At 45.6% G+C, this 12,648-nt stretch overlaps 1 protein-coding gene across 4 annotated transcripts; it reads left to right on the forward strand.

The window, feature by feature from the left end:
- Positions 1–8,302: 8,302 nt before the first annotated feature.
- LOC139069958 (spectrin alpha chain, non-erythrocytic 1-like) lies at positions 8,303–12,580 on the forward strand. 4 transcript variants are annotated; one of them, XM_070551421.1, is made up of 8 exons: positions 8,303–8,439; positions 10,102–10,208; positions 10,784–10,906; positions 10,977–11,194; positions 11,618–11,710; positions 11,821–11,925; positions 11,998–12,138; positions 12,345–12,580. In XM_070551421.1, exons 5-8 carry the CDS (start codon positions 11,645–11,647, stop codon positions 12,420–12,422), a joined length of 390 nt encoding a protein of 129 aa, XP_070407522.1. In that variant the 5' UTR covers positions 8,303–8,439; positions 10,102–10,208; positions 10,784–10,906; positions 10,977–11,194; positions 11,618–11,644; the 3' UTR covers positions 12,423–12,580. The 4 variants fall into 4 exon arrangements, 3 of the variants coding, with proteins under 3 accessions (XP_070407522.1, XP_070407523.1, XP_070407524.1); XM_070551422.1 differs by lacking the exon at positions 10,102–10,208; XM_070551423.1 differs by lacking the exons at positions 8,303–8,439; positions 10,102–10,208 and having other exon boundaries at positions 10,228–10,906; positions 11,998–12,030; positions 12,103–12,138.
- Positions 12,581–12,648: the final 68 nt, after the last annotated feature.

The following is a 12,648-nucleotide window of genomic DNA, read 5'->3' on the forward strand; positions in this document are numbered from 1 at the left end:
GCACATGCGGGCCCCGTCATTTGGGGCCATATAAGCCAGTTGTCCAGGAGCACTACTCAGCATGAAACAGCTCATTACAGCATGGTTTGAGTCAGCCCATCTGAGTGTAGTTTTGTTCTCATGCCAGCTCCATGACAGAAAGTGGGAGCGCCCCTTCTAGGTGAGTGTGTGTGTGTGTGTGTGTGTGTGTGGGGGGGGGGGGGGGGGGGGGGGGGGTTGATCAGTAAATAGTGAAAGGTAACCTGTATGCTCCACAGAAACACAACTCAGCACAGAAAGGGTGCTGGACATTTTGCTCAATTTTGTCAGATTCTGAACCAGGAAAAGGCTGCAGGCATTGAAACAGAAAGCAAAAAACTCCGCAGCAACCAGTGACTCCGCCCCCTAGCCAACCTACCGGCCGAGCTCAGCCTTGCCAGGTACCGCAACGGAGCAGCGACAAAAAGTAGGGGAGAAAGTAGGGAAAACATCAAACCGTAGCTGCATTGGTCTGAGTTACTCTGAGTAGAACTTCTGGAAAATGACCTGTAGGGGCCCAACAGGGCTTGGCCCACATCTGTGGGAGGCAGCCCCCTGTGGCCCCACTGTGGTTCATCTCAGTATGGCCCTCATGTGCCCCCCATTTCACGGCGGTACCTTAGCCTGCACGTGTGTACTTCCCGCTTGGAGAAGTTAGCCTAGACAGAGCTGGGATTGAACCTACAACTTTCTGAGTACTGAACAACCCTCTCTACTTCCTGAGCTACTGCTGCCTTATCATCACAGTCACTAAATATTATAATAATACCTTATTTAAAGAACTTGTGTCATGTATGTTACATTAAAAAAACTACACATTTTCTAAATCCAATGATTAGTTTTTGGACTAGAATTCAACTAAGACACCTAGCGAACATGGCCGTTTGCTTTGTCTGGGGTAGTTTAGGCAGTCATTTGAGGTAATTACATTTTGGTGAGTATAGCAGAGAAATGATTACATTTAAATCAGAGCAGCAGATTCCTAACGGGGTCCAAAGAAAGAACACATAATAAAACATTCAATCTTTTTGCACATTTCTTTCTTAGAGCTGTGAAAATGTTTAAAGCAACATAAATCAAAAACAAAGAAACCTGAGGTGAGACCATACAGGAAAGCTCCTTTAAGTGTTAGCTGAGTCTGAGTGGAGCTAGATTAACAGGGAGGAAGGTATCGCCTCTCTCTGATATGAACTATCAGATTTATGGCTCTCCCCTTCAGCAAATCACTGCCATTTGTCTGGAAGTGGGAGGCCTAATGTCCTTTAACCTCCACCTGGCGCCACAACATTCTCACCGTTCTCCCTGGCTCACCGGTGAGCCCGCCGGTCTGGACTCCTCCACAATACCCGCTGGCACTCGGCCTCTAACTGCTCTCCTCCGCAGGAGAGAACCACGACAAGATGACCAATCTGACTGAATCTGTAACTCTTAAATCCATAAATCTGAAACTCTGGATCGGCGCAGAGTTCTCTTTCCGCTGCGTAAAAAGTTTATCCAAGATGGGAAGAGAGCTGTCATCTCAGTGGATAAGCTTTATGTGGATAATAAACTTTACAAGGAGCGAGGAGTGACAGACTGGCTGTATTAGCCCAACATCAGGTCAGACCTTTATTTTTCTTATCAGATTCACTGGGTTTGAGCACGTCAGTAATAAACAGCTGCTAGATCCGTGTTTTAGATGATGAGTTCACCTGTTCATCATCACCTCACACCCCATCACCTTTTCTTTTTAGTTCTTTCTTCTTTTTTAACCTGTTTCTGTATTTTCCTTTCCTCTTTTTATCTGCTTCTTTACACCTGTATGGCACAACCACACAACTTTCCAACACTGCGTCAGACTCCACACACACACACACACGCACACGCACGCACACACACAGACACACACATGCACACACAGACCCACACACACACACACACACACACACACACACACACACACACACACACACACACACACACACATGGATATATTTAAGTCACAGCACAATATCATAATTTATGCGTCAAATAATACAACCACAAACACTGTTGAATCCTTATTATTATTTACTTTTCTGTTATTTATTAACATACTATTTTATACATTTAGATACTTATTCCATCTTATTCACATGAAGGCGTCATATTTTAGCTACTCACACACACATCTATGGGTGCACTAAGATTTGTCTCATGGAACATACATGGAACTGGCTCAAGAGATAAAAGATTAAAGATTTTTGATCAGTTAAAAAGAGTGCAAGCAGACGTAATATTATTACAGGAGACTCATAGATCTGCCACATCGGCAGATGAACTTAAAACACCTGAGTTTCCCAGCATGTTCTCTGCCTGCTATAACTCTAGGCAAAGAGGGGTAGCTATTTTAATACACAAAAACATCAATTTCACAGTACTGGACACAGTTTCTGATCCAGAAGGTAGATTTATAATGTTAAAAATAACTATACAGAACCAACGCTTATGTATTGTGAGCATATACTGTCCAAATATTGATGACCCTCCATTCTTTCATAATTTTTTCTCTGTACTCTCCGAACACTTGGACTGTCCACTTATACTTGGAGGTGATTTTAATTTTTGGATGCATTCCTTAGACAGGCTCAGTACAGCTGGGACTCGGCGCAATTGGCAATCCACTTATATAGTTAAACAGTACATGAGTGATTATGGGCTTTGTGATGCATGGCGATCTCTTCATCCTAACCGTAGAGAGTCTACTTTTTTCTCACACATCCATCACTCTCATTCACGTTTGGATTATTTTCTAGTCAGCAGCTCATTGCTGGCTGACATTTCAGACACTGAGATACACCCTATTGTTGTCAGCGACCATGCTCCGGTTTCTTTAACTCTAGTAAACAAGAAAGCAATCCCACCAAGCAAAAACTGGAGGTTTAATACATCACTGCTTAAAGATGAAGGTTTTATAGAATTTTTTAAAAAGGAGTGGGCTTTATATTTAGAACATAATGACCTGCCTGGAACATCAGCATCTATTCTCTGGGAGGCAGGAAAGGCAGTGATGAGAGGTAAAATAATCTCTTTCTCATCACATAAGAAAAAAACAGAAAATAAACGTATCCAGGAGTTAGAAGAAATCATTAAGTCTTTAGAGACATCCACAGAAGAAGAGTTACTGAGCAAATTACGTAAAGCTAAATTAGAACTTCATGGAATTATTGACAAAAAAACACAATTTTTAGCACAAAGACTACGAATAGAAAACTTTGAACATAGTAATAAATCCGGTAAATTTCTGGCCAGCCAATTAAAAATAAATAAAGAGAAAACTACCATATCTGCTGTTAAAGACTCAACCGGGAATATAGTTTATGACCCTGAAAGAATAAACAACACTTTCAGAGACTTTTACCAAACTTTGTACTCACCACAGATAAACCCATCAGATGACGAGATCGATGAGTTCCTTGATAGGATAACACTTCCTAAATTAACAGACAGCCAAGTTGCAGTCCTGGACTCGCCACTAACATCAGCAGAGCTCCAGGAAGCCCTTAAATCCATGACTAATGGGAAAGCTCCAGGTCCAGACGGGTTCCCAGCAGAGTTCTACAAAGAATTCTGGACCATTTTGGCTCCAACATTTTTCAGAATGGTGAGGGAAATCGAAGAGAGCGGCAGATTACAGCCAAACATGAACTCAGCCAATATTAGTCTCTTGTTAAAACCAGGCAAAGACCCAGCATTTCCAACCAGCTATCGCCCAATTTCTCTTATTAATGTTGATCTCAAAATAATTTGTAAAGCCCTGGCAAAAAGATTAGAGAAGGTAACCCCCTTCTTAATACACCCTGACCAAACTGGTTTCATAAAGGGTAGACAGTCGTCCACTAATTCGCGTAGATTACTTAATTTGATAGATTTCTCTTACAGTAGAAACATAGAAACTAGTATATTATCTCTAGATGCAGAAAAGGCTTTTGATAGAGTTAACTGGAAGTTCTTATTTGGAACTTTACATAAATTTGGTTTTGGGAACTTCTTCATAAACTGGCTACAAACATTATACAGTTCGCCAACTGCACGTATCAGGACGAACGACCAAATATCAGCTAGCTTCTGTCTTCAGAGGGGGACCAGGCAGGGATGCCCACTCTCCCCCTCACTGTTTGCTATCTTTATCGAACCACTAGCAGCAGCAATTAGGCAAACAACAGGTATTAAAGGGATAAAGTGTAATAAAATAGAACATAAGATCAGTCTTTATGCAGATGATGTTTTACTCTTCCTCCAGAATTCTCAATCGTCTCTGTCTCATTCAATAGAACTGATAAACTCTTTTTCAAAAGTTTCAGATTACTCTATAAACTGGTTAAAATCAACAGTTCTACCAATTAATTTCTCTTTTGTCAATTTACTTAATACTCAACTGGAGTCAGGTAATATCACATACCTGGGAATTAATGTCTCTCCCAAGTTAGCAGATCTAACCAAATTAAACTACATCCCACTTTTAAAGAAAGTGGAGGATGATCTTGCTAGATGGAAATCCTTACCAATATCACTGATGGGAAGAGTTGCTACAATTAAAATGATGGTCTTACCCAGAATAAATTACTTATTTTCAATGATCCCAAACAAACCACCAGCTGACTGGTTTAGATCTCTGGACTCCTCAATTACCAAATTCCTCTGGCAGGATAAACCTCCACGAATTAGCTTAAAAACGCTTCGGAAGAGCAAAGACAGAGGAGGACTGGATCTACCCAACTTTTATTATTATTTTTTAGCCAACAGGCTGCAATATATACCAAGATGGTTGCAAGATAACCCACTAGATGAGTCCTGGTTAGACATAGAACAGACAATTTGCAATACGATAGAGCTTTCAGACTTACCATTTATTAGCTCAAGCGTAAGAAAACATGAAGGCTTCAAAAGTATTAGTATCAGCACTTCTCTGACAGCATGGTGGGAGTATCTTAAAATGACAGAGTCTTCACTAGTACCATGCAGACGCACACCTATCTGGAATAATCCTGATATTTTGCAAAATAATAAAATGATGAACCTTCTGGACTGGAAAAATAAAGGAATCCTATACCTGGAAAACATATATGAAGGATTGGACTTCATCCCATTTAATAGAATAGTCTCCCAATTTGGAATAGAAAAGAATAGCTTTTTAGAATACCACCAAATAAAATCTGTAGTCAAACAAAAATTTAGGCTCAATAAAATAGAATTACAAACCCCGCCAAGGGTTTTAGACTTCTGCAATCTCAAACCCCCTAAACTACTGTCTAAAGTATATAAGACACTGTCCAAAATAGACGATAGAATAGCAATCCCTATTGAAAAATGGGAGGTGGATCTATCAGTCAGCTTTGACCAGAACTTCTGGTCCCAAACTTGTTTAAAAACTTTTAAAATGATCAGACACCCCAATTTACAATTAATTCAGTACAAAGTTCTACACAGAGTACACTATACAGGTCATCGGATGTTCAAGATGGGGTTTGTGTCGTCTGACATCTGTACACACTGCACAAACAACATTCCTGACAATTACGTTCATGCACTGTGGTCCTGTCCACCTGTCCAGGAATTTTGGGGTAGAGTATGTGAAGACCTGTCAAAGTCTCTGAAATGTCATATCCCAATCACCCCCTCTCTTTGTTTACTGGGAAACCTGGATGATGTCCCGATTGAAAAATCTTTGGTTCACGTGGTTCTGACTGCCATATGCATCGCTAAGAAAACTATCCTCTTGAATTGGAAAAATAGAGAAAATCTCTGCATTAACCAGTATAGAAATCTTTTGTTAGATCATATTGCACTTGATTTAGCCTCTGCTTCCACTTCAGATGAATCTCTCTGGGCTCCTTTGATCGGTTCCATCACATAGCGGTGATGGGGGGCCGTTGATGATGTCCTGCGGGATGATGTGGGTGGGGGGGTGGAGGGTCTGAGTTTGGAGTATCTGGATGTTCCCTGGGGATGGGTTCACTGGGGATGTCTGGCACTGGGGGGCTGTTCCCCCCCTCTGGAGGTGCTTGGGTTGCCTCGGGGGGTGTACTGCTGGCGGTTGTGAGTGGGGCCCCTTGGAGGTCTTGGCGGCGGCCATGGGTTACTGCCTGGCGGCTGCATTGCCCCTGGGTGGGTCTGGGTGGGGGCCTGGGGGCTCGGGGTGTTGGGGTGGCCGGCCCCGTGTGGGGATCTGGGCTGGGCCTTGGGGGTCGGGTCCCTACATGTACGCTGCCGGGAAGAAGGCAGGAATACGCAGAAGTACCTGGCCCGGGTTCGGGGGCGTAGGGCAGGCCCTGGCTCCTCTGTTGTCCCATCACAGGGGAGGGGGAGGTCCAAGAGGGGGAGGACCCAACCTTACCTGGATGTCTTATGTCTTATATATTCTGGAAGTTGTGCAAATGCAGGGATGGGCATAGATATTCTGCTGGGGTGGGGCTGGGTCGGCTCCCTCGGGCTCTGTGGGGCTCTGTGATGCTGCTGCTTTGGGCCCTGGCAGGATGGGCTGGGGTCTCCATGCCCTGGGCGGCGGTATGACAAGCCCTACCAGCCATTCCTCCCCATCCCCGTTTATTTCTCTCCTCCTGCTCCCTCACATCATCACACAAACATGCACATAGGACCTTGGGGGGTGGACAAGTCGAGGAGTGCGGGTATGGACCCCATTTCCGCATTCCTGTGGCTTCCTGCCCCCCAATTTTATTTGCACCTTATGCACTTCCACCGACGACATTCCACGCAAACATACACTTAGGGCCTTGGGAGTGAGCACATTCAACGGCACTTGGCAGGGGGAGTTCTCAGCCTCCTCCCGAGTGCCGGTGCCCACTTCGAATTTTAAACTGCATTTAGACACCAAGGGCTGTGGGTGCAAGTAGGGTGGTGCAGTGGCATCAGCTGGCATAGGCCAGAAAATGCCCGCACTGCCCGCTCACCACAGCAATAGAATACACCTCATTAACACACAACACTATGTTGGAGCAGGTGGAGGGAGACCAGGGGGTCTTAGCACACCTCTGTTGTTGCTTGGCTGCCTGGGGCTGGAGACTAGGAGGGAGATCTGGCCGTCTGGTTGGGGTCTGGGGTGGTGGGTTGCTGTGCTCGGCGGTGGGCGGGGGAGCCTGCTCATCAGCACCCCAGCAGAAAGGGTCAAACTCTGGTAACCGGTGGTGGTTGTACCCCATGTGCAGCATTACCGGGACCAGAGTGAATAGGGTGTGTATAGGGAGCATGAATGGGTGTCCGGCGTGTATTTTTGTAAGTCTTTGGTTGTATGTGCATGTGTGAGCATGAGGGAGGGAGTGTGTGACTGTGTTTGTGTATGACTGTATATGTCAGGTGGGGCCTTTGACTCCTCCCTTCTCCTGGGACCTCCTTTGATGATATAGATCTTCGTCTCCCCTCCCCCCTGTCACACCTGGTGGGGGTGTGATGCCTTGGTCTGCCTGAGTGTTCGTGGCTCCCGGGTCAGGGAGTTTAAGATTTTTGGCATCTGCCTGATCAATCCCGGTGGCGGCCTGGGGGGGTCTGGGTCCCTGGGCTCTGCTGGGTCCCCGGCGGGGGTGGTCGCCCCTGGGTCCCGGGTCGCTGGGTCCCGGACTCGGCCGGCTGGGGGGTGGGAGGCTGCGGGCGGGCCTGGGGACTTGCCGCTGATATCTCCCGGGGCTCTGCCGGCTGCTGGTTGTGGCCCCCCGGGGCGGTCCTCTGTGCCTCTCGAGGGGGGCGGGGGCCTTTCTGGTTGCGGGCTCCTTGGGGTTCCTGTGTTCTGGGGCAGCGCCTGGATCTCTGGGACTTGGAGCTCCCCCCCGTCTCCTGCGCGTCTTTGGGGGGCGGATCTGTGGTCCCTCACACTCTCTGTTGGACGCTCCTATAGATAAACCTTGCATAAACAAGCGCGTGTACACCAAGCCCCCACAATGCCGCTCAGAAAATGGTCCCATCCCGGAAGTAAGAAAAATTGCAGTTCCACCCTCATCCGCTGGGGGCTGGTGCCAGAAGCGAGCAAATCCTCATTGACTCCCATGTTAAAAATGCCGATTTCACAGCAGAAATAAACATGTTTACAGCCTGGTGCCAAAACATGTTTTTTGTCTAAATTATCTAGTTTATACTCATGACAACTCTGAGGGGGGTGAATTTTTTTCTCACTCTTCTGTTTAAGTGTATTGAAAGCCTAAAATTCTGTATAATTAATGAGCATCCGACACACGTGACCGCCGCCTCAGACCCACGTGACCACAGAGCTAGCTCCGTGGAAAGGCCTCAGTACAGCCTCGGTCTGGCTTGGAAACTGCTCTGGCATTTTGAGTCTCTGTGTTTGTGTATTCTTCTTTGGATATTATTGGTGCAATTGTTGGACAAAATGACTTGCAGTGGTATTAATTGCACTAATAGAGCGTCCAAGGAGTCTCCACTTCATTTTTTTCGGTAAGTTAAAATCTATATTCGTATTTTATGTCACTGCCACCTTTAAACTAGCTGAGTTTACCGAAGTAGCTAGCTAACTATCAGTTTAACATGTAGCATGTACTGTTTAACCATGAAATTTAAATGTAAAATAAGGTAAAATAATTAATAGGGCATATTTAGATGGGTAATAGGGTAAAACCCAGTGCATTTAAGATAAAAATGGGTTGAAATATGACGGAGCGCTAAGAGGGAGACTTCTGTGTCCATTCTTCCATCCGGTAATCCCCAGCGGTCAGGCCGGGCAGCCTGACCGATCCGGCGCCTACTTGCTGCGCCTAGCTGCTGCGCGGTCTGACCGCTCGTGGAGTTTTTCATGTCTGACTTTAACCGCATCTAATACTGTATTACGGCGTGAGCGCAACAGCGACAACTTAATATCGATGTGTAAGCAGCCTGAGTGGTAGGGTGTTTTCATCTGAACCCTCCAGCAGGCTATGCTGCACTATTGACGTGTTAGCGCGCGGCGCTAACAACTTAGCAACGTGACATGTCTCTGAGAAAGCGTAAAACACGGACGCTTCTTCTGAAGCGGAAAATAACACCTCTTCTTAAGCAGAGCAGGATGTCGCCTCGGCTCGTTCACGGCCGAGCCAGACTGAGCTCGATAACATTGACCAAGCACAGCCACTGGGCCGTTGTAGCTGCCACCAGGCCTGCTGAAGGAACTCCAGCGGGTTTCATCAGACTCGTAAAGTTTCTTGTTTTTGCTGGGGATTTCTGTATTTTACCGCTCCCTCCTGCAGTCTTCCCCTATTAAAATTTAAAATGTGTAACTTTATGTATTGTGATGAATGACTAATATTCATGTTAAACTGAAACGTTAGGCATTTAGGGGGAAAAAACAAAATAATAAACATTATACAGATGTCAAATAAATCAAACTGTAATTAAACTATATATTTTCAAAGTCATATAGACAGCATGATGGTTTGTGTGATCCGCGCGGTTTCACTTACACCCCTTTAATGATCAGGCTGTTTTTTATTATTTTTATCAGCTGATAGCAGTTAAAATTATGGTAAAAAATAATTTTATCTGTTTTTGATAACTTAATGCCCAGGAAGAGCATCTTCCTGGGCATTAAATATAACCCAAATGTTTTATTATGAGCAGATCTGATGAAGGTTTAGACAAGCAGTCTGCAAAGTAAAACTTGTTTAGAGTCCAAACTCTTACTAAAGCTTTTGAAAAGAAAAAATGGTTGAATTTTGAGAAATATCCACAACAGGGGAGCGAGACCTCTGAAAAATGTATATTTTCTCTGAATTCATAGAATAATGTGAAGATTCTGGGAAAAGTTGGGATTCTGAGATTAAAACGTAAATCTTTCTAATCATAATTCTGGCAGTTTTTGTGTCCTTCTGCTGTGGAAAGTCGTGCAACATGAAGATACTGAGAAGATGCTTACAACCTGTATTTTTATTCCATCCATAAATAAAATCATGAGCTATTTTTTTAATCCAAATTTGATACAAAGGGCCATCGTTGGTTCCAGACCCGTTCTAGAACATTCCTCTAATCTTAAAGTCATCATCAGTTTCTTCCTTTTAACAAATATTTATTTGTTCAAATATTTAATATTTATAACTGGAATATTTGTTCCTCCCTCTCCCACTGCAGTTAGTCCTGTCCTGCAACCCTGTTTTTGCAGCTTAGTGAAGCCAACCATCACTAACCTGGGGGTGGTTTTGGACCCAGAGATGCGGATGGACTCCCACATTAGCCAGGTGGTTAGATCCTGCTTTTCCCGGCTTCGCCAGCTACCAAAGATGAAGTCCATCCTGAAAGACGTGTCATATTTTCTCCCCAAGCTGGACCTGACCGTCATGTATCGGTCCAAAATAGTGTGATGATATTGTGTTTTTTGTACATAACAGACTTTTTAACAGACAAATTTGTCGCATTCTCCTACACCTCTTCACGGGCTCGCCACAGTAAATATTCTATTTGGCAAGAGATAAACTTTATTGTATTTATCCTAGTGAATCTATAATTAAACGGGTAAACTAGTAGTAGCACATCCAACATCAAAGAAAGTAAAATGTTACTATCAGGAGAGGGAGAATGTTTAAGTGGTTAGCAGCAGTGTGCTAGCCGATGGCCCCCTCCATGAGGCCACCACAACTCAGCAGAACATCATTGTAGCTTCTTCTGGGGAGAAAAACACTTAGAGAGAAAATAAAGTTAACAGCTGAAATAGCAGGAAATAATACAGTTAAAGAGCAGATTGTAGAAGAAAGAAACCCCTGGGTTAAACTGGTCTGTCTACTGCATAATGCTGAACTCTAACATGTGTCCTAAGGGAAGGACCTGATTGGTGTCCAGAACCTGCTGAAGAAGCACCAGGCTCTGCAGGCTGAGATCACAGGTCATGAACCTCGCATCAAGGCTGTCACCCAGAAAGGAGAGACCATGGTGGAAGAAGGTAGAGCAGGTCTGGTCCTGACATGTTTCTGAGGTGTCTGCAGGTTCTGGCTCACTTTTTTTGGGTCCAGGTCACTTCGCTGGTGAGGAAGTGAAGACTAAACTGTGGGAGCTTCATGGACGTTGGGACACGCTGAAGGCCAAGGCGTCCCAGAGGAGGCAGGACCTGGAGGACTCTCTGCAGGCCCAGCAGTACTTTGCGGATGCTAATGAGGCCGAGTCCTGGATGAGGGAGAAGGAGCCCATCGTTGGAAGTCCAGACTAAGGGAAAGACGAGGACTTGGCCGAGGTATGGAAGTCCCTTCCTGAGAAACTCCAATCGCTTTTCTTTGCTCTCTTTCCAGTCCTTCATAATTAGTGTTTCTGTATTTGGCATTTCCTTCGGTTGTCTACCAGACGTCGTTGCTCGTTTAAGCGTCTCATGGGTTAGGGGTAGAAGTGCTGGCCTCGCACAGGAAGTGATGACAAACGTGTTCCCGTCGCTCTTATTTCAAACGGTTTACAAGCTGTGATGTGTGTTCCCGCTGCAGAGCAGCCATGACACGTGGCAGCCGGCAGAAGGCTCACGCTTTTCCACTAAACACCCGCAGAGCTACGTCTGCGGTGAACTGAGCAGGGTTTGTTTTACGGTGGCGGATCCGATTGGACCATCGCTGCGAGAAAGCTCCACTTGTGTCAGACGAGCTGAAGGTTCTGATGTTCTGCTCCACAGGCTCTCCTGAAGAAGCACGAGGCCCTGATGTCGGACCTGTCGGCTTACGGCAGCAGCATCCAGGCCCTGAGGAAGCAGGACCAGTCCTGCAGAGTGAGTTCAGAACCCTCGGCCCGTCAGAACATTCTTATCCACCACGTTCTAACACCAGACCTGTTAACCCGACAGCAACAAGGTGATCAGCAGGTGCTTTTGTCCTGCAGGACCTGAAGGCCAACGAGTCCCGCCTGAGGGACATCAACAAGGTGGCATCTGAACTGGAGTCAGAAGGTCTGATGGCTGAGGAGGCTCCTATGGTTCCGGCTCAGGTGAGCGTCACCTGTCTGCAGCAGCTGGTCCCTCTCACTTCCTGGTTTAACTCTGCTCGTCTCTGTTTGTAGCAACAAGAACATCTGGGTTCTGCTCCTGGAAAGGTGCGTGTTGTCCTCCGCCTCCACCAGAACCAGACGTGGTGTTTATGTTACCACTCATTTGTTTGTTTACAGGATGAAGCCGACTCTAACACGGCGTCACCCTGGAAGGTGAGTTCATTCAGCTGATCAGAGGTCACCTCTGATGGCAGCAGTCACGGCCGACCGTGCTGACATCACACAGGAATTCAGGTGACCCGGCAGGCACCAGGTTTTGGTGAAAGTGGGGACATGTCAGCTGGTTGCCATGGCTAGTTATCTTTATGCATCTGTATGACTGCTGACTGGTGTGTGTTTCCTGTGACCTTTGACCTCAGACCGTACGGTTGGGCGTTCAGACGACGGCTAACTTTAATTCCATCAAGGTAAGAGGAAGCTCTTCCCTTCCTGTCTGAGCGATCCGTCTCCAGGTTTCTTCGTCCGGCGTCCAGCCCGCTGGCGTCCACCTTCATCTCACCTCACTTCATTTATAGTGCAATACTTTCACATTATCATTTTCCCACACTTCTGTATACCTGTATTTTGTTGTTTTTCAATAAAGAATGACAAATTATTTAAGTTTGGTTTTTGTTGCACACAAATATATATCTGTAAAAAATATCTACAAAGCTAATGTTTACA

Source organism: Nothobranchius furzeri, chromosome 5 (genome assembly GCF_043380555.1).
Source record: "Nothobranchius furzeri strain GRZ-AD chromosome 5, NfurGRZ-RIMD1, whole genome shotgun sequence".
Taxonomy (NCBI): Eukaryota; Metazoa; Chordata; class Actinopteri; order Cyprinodontiformes; family Nothobranchiidae; genus Nothobranchius; species Nothobranchius furzeri.

Coding starts and splice junctions, on each gene's coding strand:
- LOC139069958 (XM_070551421.1), top strand. CDS start 11,645: ATGTCGGACCTGTCGGCTTACGGCAGCAGCATCCAGGCCCTGAGGAAG. Junction 11,711..11,820: donor AGCAGGACCAGTCCTGCAGA/GTGAGTTCAGAA, acceptor TTTGTCCTGCAG/GACCTGAAGGCCAACGAGTC. Junction 11,926..11,997: donor CTCCTATGGTTCCGGCTCAG/GTGAGCGTCACC, acceptor CTCTGTTTGTAG/CAACAAGAACATCTGGGTTC.